Source organism: Mycetomoellerius zeteki, unplaced genomic scaffold (assembly GCF_001594055.1).
Source record: "Mycetomoellerius zeteki isolate Tzet28-1 unplaced genomic scaffold, Tzet1.0 scaffold267, whole genome shotgun sequence".
NCBI classification, from domain to species: domain Eukaryota; kingdom Metazoa; phylum Arthropoda; class Insecta; order Hymenoptera; family Formicidae; genus Mycetomoellerius; species Mycetomoellerius zeteki.
The window spans coordinates 201,625-225,835 of NW_017257246.1; the positions used below are offsets into that span (position 1 = coordinate 201,625).

At 34.1% G+C, this 24,211-nt stretch overlaps 2 protein-coding genes across 5 annotated transcripts; both read right to left on the reverse strand.

Moving 5' to 3' along the window:
- Window positions 1-1,533: 1,533 nt before the first annotated feature.
- Window positions 1,534-5,508, reverse strand: LOC108724035 (protein brown). Its single transcript, XM_018450168.1, has 11 exons — window positions 5,313-5,508; window positions 5,106-5,154; window positions 4,830-5,010; window positions 4,499-4,697; window positions 3,472-3,664; window positions 3,222-3,395; window positions 3,037-3,139; window positions 2,501-2,722; window positions 2,190-2,431; window positions 2,004-2,104; window positions 1,534-1,718 (listed from the first exon to the last, which is right to left on the reverse strand). The coding sequence occupies exons 1-11, from the start codon at window positions 5,476-5,478 to the stop codon at window positions 1,534-1,536; spliced, it is 1,815 nt and encodes a 604-aa protein (XP_018305670.1). The 5' UTR covers window positions 5,479-5,508.
- Window positions 5,509-7,065: 1,557 nt separating this feature from the next.
- Window positions 7,066-24,150, reverse strand: Rab32 (RAS oncogene family member Rab32). Of its 4 annotated transcripts, XM_018450203.1 has the most exons (6): window positions 12,306-12,943; window positions 11,639-12,046; window positions 10,679-11,181; window positions 8,295-8,520; window positions 7,728-8,053; window positions 7,066-7,356 (listed from the first exon to the last, which is right to left on the reverse strand). In XM_018450203.1, exons 1-6 carry the CDS (start codon window positions 12,643-12,645, stop codon window positions 7,243-7,245), a joined length of 1,917 nt encoding a protein of 638 aa, XP_018305705.1. In that variant the 5' UTR covers window positions 12,646-12,943; the 3' UTR covers window positions 7,066-7,242. The 4 variants fall into 4 exon arrangements, with proteins under 4 accessions (XP_018305705.1, XP_018305707.1, XP_018305706.1 ...); XM_018450205.1 differs by lacking the exons at window positions 10,679-11,181; window positions 11,639-12,046; window positions 12,306-12,943 and adding an exon at window positions 23,930-24,150; XM_018450204.1 differs by lacking the exons at window positions 10,679-11,181; window positions 11,639-12,046; window positions 12,306-12,943 and adding an exon at window positions 15,982-16,622.
- Between the last annotated feature and the right edge of the window lie 61 nt (window positions 24,151-24,211).

The following is a 24,211-nucleotide window of genomic DNA, read 5'->3' on the forward strand; positions in this document are numbered from 1 at the left end:
GAGAGAGAGAGAGAGAGAGAGAGATATCTCCGACGTTCCGCGCAACGCAAACATTGTTTCGTTTCGTTTCGTTTCGTGACCTGTTATGGAGTCATATATTGCGCCGATTCCAATATTTCCATCGTTTTCCTGTGAATGCGATGATTCCCCACCTTTCATCACGCGCTTACTCCCTTTCTCCTCCCTATTCTCTGCCCTATGCTCCGATAATCGGTTGTAGAGGATTATATTATCTTCAACTCTCCTAAACTACGATCGTGTAAACCGAATTCTCAACGAGATAATGCTTGAATACTGAGAGATAATGCTTGAATACTAAGAGAAAAATGTTTTGAACTAAATTTTAATAAATAAATTTTAATAAATAACATTTATTTACGGAAAACAAATATTTGCTAAATAAAGATAACAATAGTTAAATCAAATTAATGGTTCTGGTACCAGATAAATATATGTTTACATTTAGTAAATATTCAACTGGTATTATTCAAACAAATATTTGTTTAAATTCAGCATCACATTTTTCTCTCAGTGTACAATATATAAAATTTAAATAAAATAAGGTATCATAAATAAATAAATTAATGTAGACAGACAAATATAAAATAATTGAAATAAAAACAAATAAAATATTTCCATGCTTAACTTTTATGTGTCTACATAGTCGATGTTCTCTTTTTGTTATCGATGACGAGATTTGTCTACTCACGTTTTAACAGCACGGTTCATATGATCGAAGAACGTAACGTTTCTGCTTTCTCGTAAATCTATCAAGAAAACTAACAGAAATGCATGACCGTAATCGCTGTTTACAATCTTCTTTATTTTTATTTTTTGTACTCCAGTTTTACGTTGTCGGTTCGCGTAACGCACGATTAAACTAATCTCGCGTGTAGAGATTAACTTGACTTAACATTTCTGCGAGAAGAAATTTTAATTCTCCTTGAGAAAAACAAGAAATACTGATATTAATTTACAAATTTACGATGCGGCACACTTGTAATATAAGGATTTATTAGATAGTAGAACAAGGTCAATACCGTTATCACTTTGTTTTTGCACTATATTTCTTAAATGAATGCTAAAAATAAAACTTTGACACAATTAGAGAGATCTTTTATGATAGATGATATAGGAGTTTTTATAATACTGTTTTTGAAAATCTTGCGGTAATTAATTACTTTTCGTAAGTAAGCAAAAATAAGCATTCTAACAGAATGGGCTACAAAACTGACTACACAAATAGTGACTACACAAACACATATACATATTATATAGTATATCAATATCGGCCACATTTTCCTAATGAAATTCCTTTATCTTAACAATTTTTAAGCTTGACATAATGAAAAGTATTTGCTTTTTCCAGATATATACTTTATATATTTATAATTTTTTTACTAATGAAAAATGATAATGAAAAATAATAAATAACAGTGATTGAATCTTCGCGTTATCGATCTATGTGATCTGAAAAAGTCAACGAGCTTCTATTCTATAATAACAACAGGAAACTACATCGTGTCTCGCCGACTAACAAACGATCGACCTTGACGTTCTTCTTCTCTTTGTGCCGAGATACGCGATGATGTTCATCAGAATCGTTAGAAGCAGCAGTCCAATCATGTCCCACCAGAAGTTTCCTTCGTTATATCCGTATTCCGATAAAATCTCTGTTCCGTTTGACAAACAAGGCAGATCACGATTGGTTGGACATTCTGAAGAAAGAGAAATTAGAATGTTACATTGACAACGAGAAAACTGTTCTGATTAAACCGATGAAAGGCTCAACAAGAATGGTATTTCGATGAGACTAGACAGAATTTAATAATAATAATAATAATAATTTTATTTACTATGCGCAAAGATTAACAATTGAATTTACATGTACATAAATCAATTCTGGTTATCATAAACCATAAACAGAAATTCTTTTGTTGCTTTAATTAGAACAATTTTTTCAATGTAATAAGGCTCAGCAGTCTGGAGATTTTGTTTCTCACCAATATCCTCTATCCCCGACCAGTGTACTATCGATATGGCTTCGGTGGCGTAATAAAATATGGAAGAATATTTGAAATACGCCAAGTAGCTTGGAAGGGTCCTGTGAGAGTCAACTTTTAATGTGCGCAATATGTGTGTGTGTGTGGAATTCTGTTCGTCGTAATATTGACAACGGTTGTACTTACCGCAAATTGTAAAACGTACCCGCCGTTAAGAGGAACAACAAGTCAAGCGGTAACATTATCGAGGTGACGATATCGATGTCTGCGATCCAGCTAGAGATTGTCATACCATACGCATTACCGCAGATAGCCGCTGCCGTCGTGCAGAGACAATAGTAGCAAAAACTGAGCAGCGAAAATTCGGAATGCAGCGCGAAGTACAGGGCAATCGTGAATAAAAGCGCCTTGAATATCGTCTTGGGTATCTGAAGAATCCCCATCGAAAAATCGTAATAATGTTACGAACGTGCTGCTTTTCTACGCCGAATAATTACCAAGGCGAAAACGGTGGCGAGGTAATAAGGTCCCGACGCGTATACGGTGCTTTCGCGCACGTAGAGAACAAGCTCGCCAGGTAGTTCAAAAACGACCGAGTAAGCCATTGTAAAAATTACTTCAGAGATCGTCAAGTACAATACACCTCGAGCACTCTGTATCCCTTCTTGCGTCAACGAATTAGTACCAGCGTAAAAAATATTTACGAAGACGATGGAAAGCTACAAAATTTTTACATTATAATTATAATATTTGCCTTGTATTTTAAAAAATTTCTCATTCCAATTATTCTGACCAAACTCCAATTAATTTGTCAAGTATTATTATAAATATTATTAATATAGACAGAATTATTAATGTTTTATTATTGATCATATGAGAAAAACATTAGATTAGAAATTAATTAAACGAATTATATAGTTAGAAATTTTGCCGCAAGCAATTCTACCGGTTGAGTTAATCGCCGATTAAATTAATGTCTAATCGTCTAGGAGTCTAATCGAAGTCACTTAAAATTCTCTTTCTAGCTTGTTACCACGCAAGAGAACCATGCGATCCAATTGTCAAAAGCCGTTCTTCCGTCCTGCAGCAATATTCTCCAGAGCAACCAATAAAACTGTACGAACCATCCTGATTTTCTACAATATAGATTATTACACTTTGTGAATGTTATTTGCTAAAATTTATTCGACAAGTTTTGCTGCTATTTTGTTTCAATACTTTTGATGACTAGCGTGGAAAACCGAGACGTTCTCGATCGCGGGAATCTTTGACAGTGGTGATCGTGAGAACGCTCGGCACAGCTCAATATTGCGATCTGCTCGATTCCGGCATGACAGAATGTTTACGTAATATTCGGACTCGTCGTAGTTTGTAGGGCACCGATAATCCTGACTATGCATAAAATATATCGCTGTTTTGTCGTTTGACGAATCTTAGTACGAATGTCAAAATATCTGAGGAGTTTTACTTCTCAAAAAAATCCGTGGCGTTCCTCAGATTCCCGAAGTATACGGATCTACCATCGGCCATCAATATCACGTGGCTGAATATATTATATATCGTCATACCTGGTTGATGAATTGTGCAGAAGACTATAGTGCCTCTCGAGGCGATTAATTTCAATGACTGCACGACGCGCGTTGCGGCGAAAGTATCCAGACCTACGCTCGAATATTAATTTATTTATATACAATATTTATAATATTACATTGATTATCAATGTAGTGATCGCGTGATTTTATTCACGATAAAAGGCAGAATGCGTATAATTCATAAAAATTGTTAGAGTAACTCCGGTATACTATACGCCGCACCTAACAAAAACTTAATTGATTTGTTAAGTATTATTTACTATTTTTAAGATATATAAACGAACTATATCAGTAAAAACTTTGTACTGTCTATTACTATGAAAAAAATATTAGAAATCTGAAATACTTATTTTTTGTATTAAAAAAAAACAGGATAAGTAACCACTAAGACCCAGTTCCACAATTCACGGTTAACTTTCTTAACCGCGGTTCAACTTGTTTCTCATCTCTTTCCAATTCTAGAATTGGAAAGAGACAATGAATAAGTTCAACTTCGGTTAAGAATTAACCGTGAGTCGTTAAACTGGGCCTAAGTCTTTTACGTATCCTACGACTTATAATAATCATTTTATGTAGATTATAATTTATGATGGCGCTACTTATTACAGTGACAAATCGATTCAACTTACAATAATTTCATTAATATTAACAGTAAGAAACTGAAATCATAACACAATACTAATATAACACAAAGGCATGTAACAGAGTAGTTGCAGGAGAATGATCCCCATTCCTTCCATTTTTTTCTGACTTCTGCGGCGTAAATCCCAGCGCGGCGTATTTGCCGGAATTACTTTATTGTAGATAGATCTACGTTTGACATCGCGATATTTAGAGATTAACGATCGATCAACACGCGACAAGATCTTTCCTTCGCGTAAAATCATTCCGACAAATTCTTACCCGTGATTGGCTCATCTAAAAAAAATATCTTCGGTCTCGTCACCAATTCCGCGGCTAGCGACAAGCGCTTTCTTTCGCCGCCAGATAGTTCGGATATAGCGGTATCGATGCACTCGGACAATCCCAAATCCCACAAAAGTTCCTCTCCTAAGAATTTTCTACGTAGCACATTACAACTATTTCCTATTTTCAAAGCGCACTAAAAAGGAGTAGCTTGAGACATCAAAAGTAATTTATCGCATATGAAAATTTCGTTTACAAAAATTATAAATCAATAATTATTCGCATTATTTTATAGATTCTTATATAGATGTAAATATCTTCTCGATACCATGAACGACATGTGTTCTCTGGGCGTAAGCGCGGAGGGTAGAGCATCAAATTGCGATATATAGCTCGATATTGCTGCCAACGTTTCTCGAGAAACATCATATCCATCGATCTTTACTGCGCCCGAAGATAATTCAAGTCGTTTCGCCAAAGCAGCTAGGAACGTGGTTTTGCCAGCACCACTAGAGAAACAAGTTTGTGCGTCCATGAATTTAGCGTGAAATAATCACAGAGACATATATATATATATATATATACGTATCGTATTTTGCTATACCTCGATCCTAGTATAGCAAACATGTTACCAGTCTCTGCATACCCGGATACTTTACACAAAAGAAGCGAAAGAATTATTAATAAATAGAGATAATTCTATTTGTTATAAACTGAGAAGAGATAAGTCATAGATCATTGAACGATCGACTGATAAATAACAACTTCGTTTTTTCATTGCGTTTCAATATTGACAAACAAAGAAAATTACCCCCTTTCAGTATATTCAATACTTTCATAGGTTTTCTACACAAAAGCTTGCACCACAATTTTCTCGAGCACTCGTCATCTTTGGTAGGGACAGTAACGATTAAATTTTCCCAAGAAAGCTGAGAAAATTGAGAAGTAGTCTCAATCGAATCTGTTAGCTTCACCATCTTAACCGTAACTATTCATGTCACGTCTTTAGAAGCTTGTTGATGTTGTGAGTCTCTTGAAACCTCAGACGAATATCACTATCTCCGTTCTCCATTCCTTAATATTTCTTATCTTTGTTATCTAAAATCATATGTTATAAATCATCAAGCAAGTAATTAGGTTCTACTAATTTTGAATTGCGTTCTTATCATTTCTATGATTCTAGAAGTCGTAGATGCTTTCATAGGATTCGATGTGAAAAAAAGCGCGGCGCTGGATGCGGTGGTAAATATTATGGAGAAGAATATACGTTAATAATAGAATAATGATGCGTGTATGAAGAAAAAAGGAGATTCGGTAATGTATTGTGATACAAACAAATTTAATATAGTTAAATATTGTTTTGTAATTATATCTTGTATTTATACAAAAATAGTTAAAAGTAGGCAGAAATGTTGCTTATTATAATTAGATAGTAATAGTATATTAAATATATTATAATGCTTCGGAAATAATATGTAATATATGAATATATGTACATATGTTTCTACAATTTTTCCTGCAATAACGATACACATCGCGTTACAAATCATATTATATAAAAGTGCAAATATGCGAACATCGCTTGAAAGATGAAGATCATTAAATAAAATCCGAGTTATTTACAACGTACATACACATGTATGTATGTATATATATATATATACATGCATATGTATATATATATATGCATATGTATTATATGCAACTCTCGACATATTAATTATCTTTACATATTAATACACGTATTCTGATACGTAGATCTATATCCAGAATATTACATATGTATCTCTGCATTTTTTTTCAGCTGTAGAAGCAATATATATATATATTAGATTATTTTTCATTTTTCATCTTGAATTTCAGTTCAAATATCGCAATGCTACTGATGAATATGTCTTAAATGCGTATTATGTAAAACGATCTTTTTAATATTTGAATTACAATCAGCTGTCTTGTATAACTAGCTGCGATTGTGCGAACGAAGGCACAACGTGTTGTCGATAATTGAATTTAATTAATAAAATAAAAGCAAAATGAAGGTATAGATAGGAAGCGCATTATTGTAAATCTAATGAAAAAAAACGACCAAAATTGTCTTGCTTTTATCGAATTTTCGCAGCATGTATATTTATATATATATATGTGTTGAATTTGATTAATCGAGTAATAATAAATAATATTACGCTCTTTACGACACACATACGTACAAAATTCCTAATTCTCGCTATTAATGATGCTAGAAGCAGTTGTATAAACAATAGTTATCGACATGATTTTTGACATGACAGACAAAGAAAGCAATGCTACGTATAAATCTCTAATCGAATTAATTTAACATTTAAATACAGGTGTCAATCAATTAAAAAAGAATGCACATTGGCAATGTTGTTAAAGTTATTATGTCATTATTACATGCATTTTTCGAAACTGTCCTTGTAAGAATATTAAAAAATTTGTTTAGCTACTACCTTTAAATATGACTTTCTCATGCTGTATGTAAAAGATGATTTGGATCAATAAACTATAATAAAATAATTTTCATATATTATACAAGATGAGATAAACTAAAATAATTTTCATATATTATACAAGATGGAGAATAAGCAGATGCTTCCTGTTATAAAGAAGGGCAAAGCATTAAAAAATTATGATTCTCATAGCATCTACGAAGACACAGGTTGAGGTTGACGAATGGAAAATTATGACCGAGAATTCGAACTTGTGAACAATTTGCCTATTCGTCAGCAACTGCAGGTTTTTTTGGAACTTGTTGGGGATTGATTCAACGTAAATCTCTCGTTGTCCGTCTGTTCTTGGACACCATTGTCTCTTATAACCTGATCATTTTGAAGTATCTGAAATAAACATTTTACATATATATTTATTAATAATAGCCATAATTATATCAATGTACGTGTCATAATGCCCAAAACATTAAGTGAAGCAATAATAGCGATCGTTCAATATGCAGCAGATGCTGATTGGTTTCACGTCGATTAATTATGCATCATAAGTCGATCATTTCTAGGGCGAAAGACGTCAACGATTAATCTGTCTACGTCACGCATAAACAATAGGCAAGCTATTGTATGATACATATTAATATCGATCGTACTTTTGAGTGAGAATTATTTACGTATCGTATAATGCATTTTTAAGAGATTTGCTTTTATTTACACTTGCTATAATTTAATATGAAAGAAAAGTAATGTAAAAAATCTCTTACTTTATTAACGAGAAATTTGGCTGCTTCTTCAATGTTAATGTTTTCCTTCGCCGAGGTTTCGAACCAGCCAGAGAAGTTCTTTTCTTTACAGTATTCGTCCATCTTAGCGGGCGAATTAACCAGACCTTCCTTCTGCTGATCGCATTTATTCGCCAATAGGACGCACGGTATCGGCGATCCGTCAGGAAGTTGCACTTTTGAATCTAAGTCCTGTTTCCATTTCACCACTGCATCCAGTGTCGCGCTTCTTGTTACATCGAATACTATGAAAGCGCCTACGGCTTCCTTGTAATAAACTCTGGTCATGTTCCCGAATCTTTCTTGACCTAAACAGACCATTAAAGACCAGTTATAGAATTTATATTATTTGCGTAATAATAACTTGGCTATATAAATTAAGTTATTAATTAAACAATTTTAGAAGTATTTAAGACATTTCTCAAGTAACGTTAGTAAATAAGAAGTGAGTATAATACCAAACATATTATTAATTTATCTGTCGCACGAGTATTGTTCCATTATTAGCTTCAAAAGAGGAAAGTTGAAACATTGTGTGTTACTATTGACCTGCGATATCCCATAATTGTAGTCTGATGATGGTGTGCGGATCCCAGTTGAGCACTTTGAGCGCGAAGTCGACGCCAATCGTCGCGCGATAATGTTGGGAGAAGAATTGATGTACGTATCGTTTAATAATAGATGTTTTCCCCGCCCCAAGCTCGCCGATTACTAATATTTTGTACAAATGCTCCTGTTTCTCGTTTACGCCGAGGTTTGATGCATTGTTCGACGACTGAAATAATAAAAGAATATATAATCAACATTTAAGTAGAGAATATTTTCTCTTGTTATAAATAATATTTTTTTCAAGACATTATCCAGTTGGGAAAACATTGCTTTCCATTTTCATATAAGTAACGTATTAACTTAGTAGATAATAGCTAACGACTCTAAATATGTTTTTAATCCTAAATAGGAAGAAAATATACATGTGTAATCACAAATAATTTGGTAATTATTATCACTTTTATATACGTATATATATATATATATATATAAAATACGAAAGAGAATATAAATTAAGTCATTTTTTAGAAACGCAAACACTTGCAACGGACCCCGAGCCACTTCCATTCTTTCGGTTGCACCTTCCACTTGCTGATATCGAATATTTCTAAATTTCGCCAAATTCTTAATTCCACATCCATATTCATGCACGACCTTTTAAATTGCAACGACCTGTACGCTTCTAAGAGACCGAAGATAATTACGCCTCACGATCTTGCTGCTGCAGCTCGCGTGAGTGAAATGAACTGAGAGACTTGTATGTGGGAGAATTATCCCCGAGTACAGTCGTGGGGGACTGCACCAGAAGTATAAATACAATAATAAGCCTTTCGCGTCTTAATGAATGCATGAAGCAATCTAAATAATTGCCATCGAATTTAAAGAGTCATCAACAGTGGCAAATCATTTAAAAAATTTCTATTCTGATTACAGTGATGAATTTTCGAAACGAATGGATTATTTCTATTCCATTCTCTCGATTTCAATCAAATTATTATTTATGCACGCATTTTTCCTCTTAAACGTAGACACGATAGAACTCGTGAAACCGCGTAATTCGAAACTCTGTAACAGACGAGGGCACAAGAGATTCAAAGATGCAGAAATACAAGCGGATCGGTATCAGAAAGGTACCGCAAACGCATACCGCAACGTGTGACTGGATTAGCAGTAGAACCTCTAATGCGTTCAGTCTTCTCGCGTCCAATATTGGAGTTTAAATCGATTCACGTCAACAACTTTACATGAATGTATATAAATATTGTAAATTATTCGATACTTTCTTTAGAATTTTATAAAAGAGAAACTTAAAAATAATTTTTCAATTTTAAGTTGGCCCTTTCTGGTATCATTTCTAGTTAAAAGTTTCGCTGATTGTGGCTGCAAACGCATTAGTGTGGAATAAATAAGACTACTTATCGTATTTCCAACACGACGAAGCTATATCATACAATCCCATAACATATATTTTGTCGTATTTGACAATTTAATATTACTGCTCAATGTCGCAAAATGTCGAACGTTCATAATGTAAACGGAAGACAACTCTATCACTCCTAGAGATGTAAAAAAACGATATTTTTTACTTCGGAGAAAAGTATCAAGTAAAAAACTAGTTTTTTTACTGTAAATAACGGTATTTTTTACCAAATTACATAAAATTCTTGAAAAAACATACCTATAGTTATTTCAATATAATTATTTGAACGACAGATATTTTATATTTAAAAGTTAAATAAATGATGTTATTAATACAGATAATATACTTTATAAGCATAATAGACACTATTTTTTGTTGCATATTGGTTATAATCGTACTCTATATTTTAATTATTTTGTATTCTATATATTAAAATAATTTTGAGACAACATCCTAATATAATATTGATTCAAGTGTAATTAGAAATTCAATGAACGTTGTCTCACTAATTTAAATTTAGAATATGTACTCGTATAATTACAATCACAGTATACAACAAAAACAGTGTCAATTAGTTTAGTAAAGTATTTGTATTAGTAACAGTATGGAATACTTAACTTTTAAAATTGATGTACAGTATAAAATACCTATTATTCAAAGAATAGTGAAAGATAAGGTATATTTATGACCACCAGCATTATACTATTTTAATCATTATACTATACATTATATTTTTTAACTTTTGTAATTATTTTTATACAAAAATCTTACGGATAATTACAAAAACTAAATTTTGGAACAGTAGTAACAGTGTCGAAATCGTGAAATGCTAAAAAAGAAATATCCGAATAAAAAACTGTATGTCAAAGCCGAAGGAAAAACATCATTATTTCCCGAGTTTTTTATCCTAAAATTCTAGGATTTTTCCGTCGTTTATATCTCACTCTTACACGATGGATCTCACCTCAAGATCCACGGTTCCCAGCATGGGTGCCATGGTAGCGTAAAGTCTACGATAATTGCTGTTTGTATCGCTGTAATCCTCCGAAAAATCCTCCTCGTCGAGAGTGTTACCGAAAGTGGAGAACGTATCAAAGGTCTTCACACTGATATGCCGTACTTTTTTCTTTCTTGCTTCTTCCCGTTGAAGAAACTCGTTGCTATTAGTGCTCGATAGATCGTCGCGGACGTTAACGTATTTGGATCTCGAATCAAAGAAGCGTTGCTGAAATATCGCTCGTTTCTCTTCCAACAATGATAGCTTACGAACATCGACGGGCGACGATGTCGACGGTACATATTCCGAGGAATCTGAATCGTATTTCTTCACTTTGCCTCTCTTGGTCACTGGATCCTCCGCGAGTTTCGTTTTACTAGATTCCGACCATTTCGACAACGAGTATGGGAGTGTCGAGGCGCAATGCGAGGCGTTATCTTGATTATCCTTTTGCGAATGTCGTACAGTGTCTAAAGAAATTTGAAGGTGTGTGACTTAACGAGAATACATTTACGCTCGATTGTTAAAAATCTTAAATAGCTTTCAGCGATTACATCGTTGTGCTATAGTGTTTTACTATGATTACAAATAATCGGGCAGTTCTAATAAATGCTTTATTGCGAGCAAATCGAGTATAGAATAAGATAAGCAACGAAAGTGACAAAAAAGAAGGAAACAAAATTTAGAGAGATGTAATTGCGACTTTTATACATAAAATCTGAATATATGTATATTCATATTTTTTTTAAATGCACACACATATCTCTAGATTTTACTTTTTAAAAACGCAAATGTATAACTCCCTGAAGTTTATTTCTTAAAAATACGTCAAAGCGGTTTAATTGTCAAGAAGCGTATATCGCAGAATCTTCTGCCTTTCAGTTTCGTGCAGAAACATTCTGTATCTGCGATCAATAGAATCCTCACCCTGTTGAACGGTTTCCGCAAAGCTCTTGATGGTCAGCGGCGGCGATTTGCGTAGCACTGCGCTTACAGTCTTGGTCGGTTTCTCAAGTACCTTTTCTGGTTTCTTAAGCTCCTCTTTTGTCCCCTTTTCCCTTTCTATGGCGTCATCGTTTTCTTTTTTTGTGGCGCTAATATATGTATGAACGGGTGACTCTTGCGAGGACTGGCTTTGCGAACGGCTACTGTTACCACCCTCTGGGGTATGTCGTTGCTCTTGCTGTTCCAAGGACATGCGAAATTTATTCAAGCTTAGCTTGCGTACCAGCGAGTGTGACTTCTTTTTCTTTAAAGTCGCGCTCGAAAGCACATCGGTCATCAATTTTGGCTCTTTTTCGTCTTCGAGCCGTTGCGATTGCTGCTGAGATGCCTCTGAAGCGGAAAGGAATCGCGAGTCAGGGAAATAGCTGCTTAAAAACTATTGTTTTTAGATATCAAAATAAATGTGTTATTTCAATTTTGTAATTAATAATTCCAATTTTTTAATTAATGTTGAAGAGAAATCAAGAAACCAGAAATTAAAAGGCTCGAAAAGTAGAAGAAACATTCGAATCATAATAAATGACTTCGTCGGTTGTTATTTATCTCACGGATGAGAAGCGCAAAGTTCATCAAACACGTCATGATTAACCTTTATCATGTTGTTCTGCTTCGAAGGAGGAGGACACGTCGATTCCGCGTGTCTTCTTCTTGATTTTGAATAAGCTTCCCTCGCGGAAGCTGCTCTTGAACGCGTTGAATTTGCTCCTTTTTCGATCGTTGGCGTTGGCGTTGGCGCTGGAAGAAAGAATCGCGACGCTGCCACTTGCACTGGTCAAAGTGTCGAGACTGGAACTGCTGTCACCCACAGTGATGTACTCGCCGGAGGTGCTGGCCACAATTGACTTCTGCTTCTCCTCCTCCGAGGAGGAGCATGCGATCACCGTGTCGGGCGAGCTACCATCCTCGTTCGTGCTCTCGTTGCGATCCATAATGTTTACGAGAGGAAAGAAAAACGTGGAAAATCCGCGTCACAATATAAAAAGTGGAACAAATAAATGGACCGATGGCTGAATAGAGAAAAGGGATGATGAGTCGTGGAACCAATTTTTTTTTATTTCGCTGTACGAACGTTTTCCGTCTCACTTTGCTCGTAGAATATTATTTGGCTTCCCAGCCAAGCGCTAAGAAACCTTAAAATTTCACACCGGGTTCGATCAGCCTCGAACGGATAATTCATTTAACCCTCTTCTCTTTTTCCTTGCACGCACACAAGTTTCTTTTTCGCAAACGGTGGAACGACTGAGAAGAAAACTGAGGACCGAAAAATAACTTTGGCCGACAACGATCGGAGGGATTTCTTAGCTTGGTAACCGCTAATTGTCTATCGAGGAAAAGTGCAATAGCTGCCATTCAGGTCTATAGAATGTAAAGGATTGACCGGGTTCGCAAGCTTGTTTATTCTTTTTGTGCTTTTGTAAGATGGACAGGCATCTCTTATTGATAAATAATGAAAATAAAGGAAAGGATATTAGACAATTTAAGAAAAATTCAGGACCGTAGACAATTACTTCGCACAATCATATGATGAATAAACAGTATTCCTCAAGAAATATTCACAATGCACTCTCTCTCTCTCTCTACATTGGCACGCAGAAACCATCTCGTAAACACTAATCAAGTTTCAAAAAGCATGATATCCATAGTCGATGATAACGCGAATAAAGAATGATTAATAATATTAAATAAAAAAATTAGAAAATTATATGACTGCAGAAACTGCAGACTCAACGACGTCTTAAACTGCACTAGATGTTGATATAAAAATATGAGAGGTTAATGGAGGTGGGGCATGCAAGTATAATATCTCCCACTACGTCAGTCGACTATGTACCGGTCTCATATTCTTTTCAACGTATAAAGAATACATATGTATGATTACGTTTGTGTGTATGTAAACCGTGTGCACCTTTGCAATGATCTTATCTTTAAATATCAATGTAATAATATATATTGTTTTTTCGGATTCATGTGAGTCTTTATATCTATGAGTGTGCGGCTTGCTAGACTCCGTGTAGACTATATTGTATTATATTAAGTCCATTAGGATTCGATTAATAAACGCAAATAACGCAAACGAGTTGTTTGAAATATTATACGTTGCGTAACGAAATGATACCCACGAGTTTCATCATCTTTTACGAGTCCATCCGAAAAATATTCAAATTTTCGATCGGTCGTTCAAGATCGTTTAAAACTTTTAATCTTGCACACACATACACAAACACACATACACACCGGTATGTTGACATACCGAATAAAATCTAATTACTCGTGGTACTTCGACCCGAAAAGTTGGAGATCGTCTCTTTTCGATGCTAATTTCTAATTTTAATGCGACGTGACGTGCGTTGCAACGATTTATAAACCATCCGATAGAATTCGCGTGTCTCACAGACGCATTTGATTCTCTGATTAAGCCAGTCTTTATGCCGTTATTCTAACAATTAATTAGCGGTGATGGATCAGCCGTTGATAAGGAAATAATGCGATAATGTGGTTCTAATGCGAAGATTAGAACGAATCTTTTCAGTTTATAATCTTAATTAGCTGCGCGCGATTAGGGGATTGCATTGTCAATTCATAATTTGTTTTTCTTTTGCGTCGTACGCTATGCATCTCGATATTACTTAATTACTACGTTAGTCTTATAAAAAATATCGATGTTCGATATTTTTTATATCAATAACAGATGTTCGAGCTTCACTCTTTATTTTTTATTTTAACAGATATTACAATACAAGACATAAAACTATTTTCACATTCTAAATTAATTATTATTAATATAATAATAAAATTAATTTTAATCTATTATTATTATCTAAATTTCAGATAAGTTATATTTTGCTCGTATCGAATTTGTTGCAATAATAAAAATTATAGAGCAAATTCGATTGGACGCCCTCAGTGCACACTAATGCTTCCAATATCGAATTCGCCATTACATTAGCTCATCTGCTTGTTATTAAATAAATATTAAATTAAGGAAATCATTAGTAGTTAATATATATGAAACTAGTGTGTTTACAATATAAAGATTTCGAACAATTTTGAAAATACGATGAAGATAAGCGATTTCTCAGTCGTGACGTTGATTTCTAGATCAACGTCGAGCAGTTATTCTACCGAGTCATTACTTATATTATTACATATACGCACAATGAACGCGGGTCAGTTTCTTTCTATAGAAAATGCATATAAAGAGATACATGTGGCCGTTGTGTGGCAAGACTCACAAACCGACGGTATAGAATGACACGCAGGGGAGAGAAGTTGCAGGACATGTTGGTCAACAATCTTAGGTATTCATGATGTCCTTATACTCGCGACAGACTTATAACGTGCGATAATAAAGACACAGACTTTCTAAAAAAAAAAAAAAAAAAACCAGAGAATAGAGGAACATTTAGAAAAAGAAAATTTTGTCAATTCTTCTTTAAGGTTATTTTTCTTTTTCTACATAATTTCCATATTAATATCTATACACTGATGTGCTAAATCAGCATTTGAGTTCAATGCCCGACTTCATATGTGGATAACAAAACAAAGTGATATAACTGTAAGATTTAAGTTATGAATTTAAGTTATGGACCACCCGTCTTTTTGATTCAACATTAAATGATTTTCATCATAGAAATGACTGTAAGTCATAACATCGAATGAGCCAAGTTTTTCCTTTTTCCTAAAATGTCTCTTTTTGATTTTCCTTTATATACATATCGTGAATCTTTCGCAATATCAAATTAGAAAATAAAACAGACATAAGTAAAAACTCAAGGATATAAATCAACGACACTGTTCATAAGAAATAAAATTCTTTCTGTAGCACGTACATGATTCATGCAAAGAACATTAGCAGGAAGAAGCCTTCTCCACTTCCCATCAACGTAACGTATTACGTCAGGAGTAAAATCGACGTTCCGGTAGTTTGTGACGAATTATACATCTAATCTAATTATAACGTCCTATATACAGCCAAAGACAGATCTCATTGCGCTAACAGCGTTCCAGCCAAGTAAGTCGGAGAAAGTATCTCTCAATAACTGTACTGTAAACTTACGATGGAGAAAAGATGTATCTGACACAACGAGGGCAACGTTTTCGTGAGAAGTCACGTTACGAGGCGTTCGCCGAGGTGTCCACAAGTCGCACAGTCGACAGTGAAAGGGGTTTTTAATAAACGCGATTTAACAGCTGGTTCACGCGGATCTTGAAACACAACTAAAATTTACACGACTCGCACGTGGCACGAGAGAAATCAGACCCACCTTTCTCACGGCTCTAGCTGCCTTCTGTTTGCAATTCTCGCTGAAATTCATGTTAAGATCGAGGTAGAGATGATTATTGTTTATCAAAAGCGCGGGTGGCTCCATCGGCGGTGGATTCGCTTCCTTTTTATGCCTCAAACGCCTCTCGGTTCTCTCCTGCCTCGTGCGCAGCACAAGCACCATGTTTCGGTCCAGCATGTTTAATTCAATCCAAGAATCTCTCAACCGGAGACTCCGACAGATTTATTTACCCTTCTATAACACGCACGATGTCCGATTGGATTTTTCGTAACACTTCACCACGAATCTTAGCCACTGCGTAGCCAACTATTACGACACAATAATATTTTTGAGACCATTTCGCAAAAGAAGTGGCGGCAAAAGAGAAGTACTAAACATGAGGCAAAACGTCTTTCGCTATCGCGGCGACATATCTACATATGTATATGTTGTCGTGCCCCAATTTGTAATCGTAAAGATAATTATACGATCTCTAGTTTTCGCTCTTCTTCTATTTTTTTTTTCGCTGCTTTAACGAAACGTCGGAAACTTTTCGTGATTTCGTGATGATGCAACGATTGAGTAGGAATTTGTGAATCGTGGCCGTAAGGGAACGATCGTAACGGACAATGTGCGCCAGATGAGTGCAAAGTCCCAGCATTTATTGGTTCGGATTAGCCCGAACGTTATCGTCTACCATGTTATCAGAGCGAGCGAGGCGCCTACAAAAAAGTGCTAGGCGCCTCGCAAGCGTGATCGTTTTTCGATACACATGTACAAAGTGAAGTAAAGGGGAGGAAAAGAAGGAGAAGAAGACGTCACGGAGATGACGAAGAAAGAGGACTGCGACAGACAACTGGACCATAGTTCACAGAGTTCATCGACCTCCAAAAATCTACGCAGATCTGAATTATAAATAACATACAAGTAAATAAAAATAGGCTAATGAGAGTCAGCGCAGATAAAAGTAAACTAATGAGAGTTGGCGCAAATTATGAAACAATTTAATATTCTGCAGTTGGAATGACGTCTTCTTTATTCGAACGCGTTTCAACTCTCTTTGGAGTCCTCTTCAGCAATGTAAATACAAAAGTATTGATAGCCGACTCTCATTAGTCTACTTTTACTTATCTGTATGTTATTTAGAATTTGAGAGTCCGTTTGTAATTATTATTGATCTGAATCATGTTGATCCGTTAGGAAAAAACGGTGTGTCGCGCTTTATATCTGCCTGCATTAGTCTGTACCGAGATCCGAATACGGAAACAATTTTGAAATTATTGTTCCGTCATCGATGATCAATACCAAAGGGCTTGCGCTATTTCTCGTTTTATTTACTTTCGATTAACAAAGAATTTATGGTCTATCACTACCGTGGGCGAAGGAAACACCACGTTGTTTACGCGTTATCGATCTCGCTGCATCGCGTTAGGTGGACCGCGTGCCCATCGCTTAGGGCTTAGACGAATAAGAAAATCTATGAAAGTCAATGAATGGACGAAAAAAATAATAATCACGGTCGCGTTATCGCTGCCGTCAGTTAGTTTATACTGGAGATTACACCAAGTTTCGTCATCCTACCAAGAAACATCGAAATTACGTCAATCGGAATTATTTTCGTATTATTCTAAGAGCAGAAGGAAAGCACGAAAGGTCGAAATAACACAGCGCGAACTCATGCTTGAATGTACAATACATACCTGATTACAATCGACGTGAAACAAGTCTGGGATACACTCGTGGTTCCGCGGTTTTATCGCCCGTATTCTTTCCCGCGATGAAGTCTCATAATCGAGTTACACCGATCCCGTGACACGATTACGTATTCGCTTCAATCGGTGCGTCCTTCGGCAGCTTTTTCTGACGTATCGAAGGGAGAAATATAATACATCGAATGCGAATGGTATTGCAGGTATTGCAGTTTACCACATTACGTATCGCAACAACGTAATTAAATATACACATATTGTATATTACGTTATTACAATACAAGAAAATACAGAGCATTAGTCAACAATTTACACATTCGACGATTATTCTTATTATGCACGACGTGGAGATGAACCAATTCGATATCGATTGCCATAAATAAACGTGGAAACGTTGCGAAAACGCGGAGGAAAGAATGAAACGATGTCAAGTGGTATCTATTCCGGAATAGATGGGAAATCGTACGTTACACCAGCCAGAATTAGAAACATAACAATCCCTATCCATTTAGACAAGTACAAATGAATGCAATATGATAACTGATTATGAGAATGAGATAAACATTATACAATGCTTCACGCGCTTCCTTGACGTTAAGAGGCAGATTGCAATTGTTTTGAATGAGAGAGCTACATGCGTAGTTTTGACGATATGAGTGAATATTCACAGTAAATATACGTTTCATGTTGAATAACGATTAAGAAACAAATAATATAATTTATGTCTATTAATTCAGTTTAAAAGAGAGAAAAATTTAAGAATTAAAAGATTACTTGTTTGATGCTCGATCGATGTTTAGTTCAGAAAAAATAGAAATATACATGAGTTGAAAAAAGTTAAGAAACTAAATTTACAAGAACGATTAAATTGTTTACTCTCTCACCATCATGACATTATTAATTTTTATTATCAGTAAACAAATATAAACAAGGCAATAAGCTGCCATAAAAACAAACATGATGCATCCGTGACGTGGTATATCACAATATCCTATGTATGACAATAATTTATAAAATGATTTATATTCATTGTGCAGCAAATTGTAATTTTTCCATTTTTTCCCATAACACAAGATTGATAAACAATCATACAATCACACACAATACACGCACGCACGCACAATTTTAAATGAAAATATAAAAGTAAATCATGAGTACTTATATAGGGTTTGACGAGGAGGGCCCAATCCAATATAACCCACCAGGTTTTATTGGGTTGGACCCGCCTAAAAAAACCCACTTAAAAAACCCAAAAATCCAGTTAAAATTTAATAATAATAATCACTGCCAAGAAGCGCGATTGCTATCAGTATCAAACAGGACGTTCAAAGTAATAAAAGTTTTCGACATACAAGGGTCGAAGATACAGTATTTTGTAAAGAAATTTTCAAAAATTTTAATTTTTTTAAAACTAAAAGAATTTCAAACTGGCACAGTTTTTATCTTATAAATCGTAGAGTAAAGAAACAAAAACTTAAATTTTTATCTTGTAACACTTACGTGAAATTATTAAAAGCTATGTATGATTTTTCCTCTCCAATTATTTATTAAATTATAATGTATAAAATTTGTGATTTCTCAAAAATGTTATTTTCTTGAAAAAATCTATTATAAATAACAAATATTTTGATATCTCATGATGGTTTTTTCGATTTTTAGAAAATTAAAAAAAATTATTTAATTTAATATATTTTTTTAGTTTTAATGTTAATCCTCTTCTTCAAATATTAATTATAGCAAATATAAATTGTATTAAAAACTCTATTTTTATTTTTTTGAGCAAATATATAAAACAAATCTGTACGTAATGAACATTTTAAGACCTCACACGTATTGGAATTATTTTTTGTCAAAAAAATGAATTGAATAAAAAATGATCGGGCTCTAAGATTGATCTGGTCGATTTGGCATAGAATGCTTCTTATTCAGATATATGTGCGTGTATATTATATTAATCAATAAATGAAATTAAATAAATTAAATTGAAATTAGTTCATGATATAATTATCTATTATATTATATTAAATAGGGAATCTTGTTGTAATTATGAATGCATTGTAAAGAATAAAAATGCATAAAACTTCAAAAAATCCAATAAAACTCAGGTTTTTTTAAAAACCCATCTGTTGGGTTGAGTTTTTTTTTAATCCGGGTTTTTCAAATCCTGATAATATATATTATAATTATTTTTTACTTTATATTATAATTTTTTTAAATTTTCATTTTATATTATAATTATTTTCATTTTTTCGACGAGATGATGCCAACTCAATAAATAATATTAAATATATTATATACATAATATTCTTATTGTGTATATATATAATAAACAACGTCTACCATTGGTCTGAGCTGTAGATATTTAATTTAGTTTCAATATGAAGAATCCTTTTTTTATCTCACAATAATTGTCAATTTCGAGAATCAGCGTAACCTTTCACCGCTGCGAAAGTCGTCTTGTAGACATGATATAGATAAAAATCATCGTCGCGCACTTTGCCTGGTTAATTCGATAAAAATTTTTTAAAAAAAAGAAGCCGATATTACCAGGCAAAAATGTATGATCCGAAACGTGAAAAGGGCTAATAAAATTAGAGGATATAAAAGAAGAGAAACCTCCTAAAGAGAATGTAATCAAAAAGTCATTATTTTTTGTTGCAATTAAAAGTAATCGGTTATTTATAAGTAATAAAGAATTCTTTCTTTTAACTCATGATGACGAAGTATTTAATTAAATGTTATGCAGTCATAGAGAGAATTGTATAAATCGCCAAATGCGCTTATCCGATTATCAGAGAATTACAATAAGCGTTTTATTCGAACAGCATATTTGATATCATGATGCAAGGCAAATCAAACTTACCAGAGGGAATGGGACAAAATAATTGTTAATTAAGACTAACTCACACTGCGATCTAATAAAATACATCTTGTTTAAAAATTAAAATTAAGGCTGTGTCCCAAAATTTACTGCCAGTACTGAAAATCTATAGTGCACGTGACGCAAACTATAGATTTTTAGTACTGGCAGTAAATTTTAGAACACGATCTAAGCTATAGCAACATAAATGCACATCCATCAAATGTAACTTATCAGAAAAGAAACATTTACCAATAAAATAAAATAAAGCTTTTTATTTTAGAGCTAATCTGTATCTGAAAAATTATTTGAGGATTGAAAAATAATTAATACGTCCGATGAAAACATACATATCTATCGATTAAAAATAAATACACTGTAAAAAATAAGATATACAGTATCTATCGGTCATATTGAGATATCGATTTTAACGGAATGGAAAATGTTCTTAATCCAAGATACCAAGATTACGCGTCGAAATCCACGAGTACGTGAGACGCAACGAGAACGCAGTAGTGAAACGAGTTCAATATTAAAAAGACGATAACGATAAGCGACAATATATTGACAAATATTTGTTAAGTTTGTTTTCTCAATATCTTAATGATTCATTCAGAAGCTGCGTCGATTCGCGTAGCTTCTAATGCAAAAGCGAAAATTGGCATATTTCAGCATTTAGTATTATATTATCGCACTGAACCAAAACTGTACGTAAATACAATAAAATATTCATTGAATTATGAAAAAATAATGAAAATTGGTCCAATGAATTCTCATAATGATTTAAATTATAAAACTATTATTAGAATTCATTGCAAGAATGATATATAGTTGTATAAATAGATATATAGTTGTATAAATGAATCCAGTTATTGTATCAATGAATTAACTACATTAAGTTGAACGTTAAGTCGGACATTGATTAACGATCATTCATTGGACCAAAAATGAACAAAATTTTTTTCAGTGCGTGTTATACTGCGTGTGAAAAGTATCTTGATCGATGTTATTTTTGTTCTTTAAAAAAAAAAAAAAACGAAAAGGTGTAGATCAATGTCGGAGACGTTCACCAAAGATGCCGCAGTTGCACGTAGCATGTTTCACAGTTCATATATAGAAAGTATCTTACATTTTACATGCACAGTTTTACGACCAACTCCTGCATTTCGTAGACATGTGGCCACCTTTGTCGATCTACGTGAAACGGCTTCTCTCCGACTACATCGTGACTTTTCGTGGTAAAATAACCACGACAAAGTGTTACATGCTTTTCAAAAATAAGGACTAAATATATCAATTAAATGCAAAGAATAATAATGGACGTTTTTATATCATCCATAAATAATTCTAAATTTAATTAAAAGATAAGCAGTATTTTCTCCCTTAATGCACATTAAAAAAATATTTTTAAATAAATATTTGTTTAAACAGTAGGTATTCACTTTAGGTATTTACTAAATGTATATATATATTATATATATATATAAACACATATTTATATTTAATACATAAGAATCATTTAATCTATCCTTTTTTATTGAATAAACATTTATTTATTGTAAGTAAATGTCAAGTTACTATTATTGTGAAAAATATGTATTAAAATTTAGTAAATTTTTTTCCCAGTGTATGCTTAATAAAAGATTGGTATCTCACACATCATTATAGAAATAACTTTGTCAGGTCAAAAGTAATATGTTAATTTAATAAGGGCAATAAAGAAATTTAATATTTCACGATGATCGATGGACCGTATCTCTGAAGGGCAGCATGATGCAGTCTCTTACTGGCATATTTTTAGAAATAATTCGATCGGACATTTCTCCTCAGCATCTATAAAATAATCACAAATCCAATCTAATATAGATCATATCGTAAGATATACGAAACTCTCAACCGTTCACAGGGTTGAGTTCAATTCGAGAATCGTGTAGAAAAATACGCGTGAGAAGATAGGATAACGGAAAAGAGACATCAATCAAATTTCTTGATTATTTAACTATGTTGTTATTTAACTACAGTATGTAAAGTTTGCAAAGTTTGGTTGCAAAGAAAAGGACACTCATTTTAATGCTCGTGAAAAAGCGCTAAATTAGATTAATAATTAAATGACTAATTAGTTAATAATGATGTATATCATTTTTATATACTATATTATTAAATAAAATATATAATGAAATACATACTTAATCTAATATATATTACCTGTATTAACTATATATGTATAATTAACCGTAAAATAATTTTCGCAAAGATAAAGCGGTAAACAGCGAATGCTTTATTAAGGCGCATCTTCACAAAATTCGAAAGATTTTGCCTGCACAGATTAATGTTTTATTTATTGTGTTATTTTTGGTATATGCAACAATCACTATCGAATCCTGATATCATTATAACCTCGGCAGTTTGGAAGTCAATCCGTCGATAGATTAGATAAACCGAGATTATCGGAAGGACGTGTTGACCGCGATTAAAGTTATCTCGATAAAATTTTCCCACGAATGAGGATTTTCATATATCTTCTGAGAACATTTTAAAGTGTGATAATTAAAACACGTGTCGATTGCGGTTAAGCGATGCAACGGAATTTTTGTATCACTTTCATTCCGTCGAAAGGAGAGAATGTGATTATGTTCGTGTGTATCTGATTAATCGACAGCTTACGAGTATCTGAAGGAAAATTGACCGGACTGAATAAAGAATACATTTAATTTAATTATCGTGTGACATATCTATGTGCTTCTATCGAAGGTATTGACGCATCGTTAATCGTCAAGATAACTTTAATCAAGGAACTTTGTCACTTAATTCATACAATTGAAGAATTACTGAACGTAGATGCGTTCGAATAAATATGAAAGATCGTATTTTAATAAAAATTTAATAAAAATTTCATCTTCACCCAGTCGCCTGTTTTTGAACCAATAATAATTTTACTGTGAAACATAAAATTTGTACCGCATCCTTTACGCATTTGTCTCATAATCTCTCGTGTATGACGTGCGGTTTCTATCTAATCGAACGAAAAGACGAACAGAAAAAGCGAAAAAGAAAAGATATGGATTATTTAAAGTGTACAGTCCCGCAAGAATTCGCGTAGATATTCGCACGTGTGGTGGTCAATCGGCCTCTCGATGCAGCGGATGAATATTTACGAATACCGGATCGCACCGAGGGAGTTTCGATGGAACTCTGTTTTGGGGACGCAGAAGGGTCTTCCGTGATGATGACCCAGACGGACGGCGCCACATTTCGAGACGTGGTGCGATCCGGTCGTTTAAAATCGGCGCGCCTAGCAGACGGCGGACGGCGCCGGTACGCCACGGTACGCGCGAAAAAATGAGGGGAAGAAAACAGTCGAGTCGAGGTCGACACTCACCATTTGGAGGGTGGGACGGCTCTGTCGAGATTCCCGGTACTCCTGCAGCTGAACGGTCTGGTATCGTCGCTTCTTCTTCAGATGCGAGCGGGAACGTCTCACGGCTGTTATCACCACAGCTGGGCCCATCCGGCCATCTTGTCATATATCACAACGTGTACTGTGTACACCGTACTGTGTACTACGTCGCGCTGGCGTGTTACGCCGTCCGCCGTCGAGTCCCCCATCACCCTCATTTTCGTCACGTCACGTCGCGTCGCGTCGCGACGCGACGACGGCGAT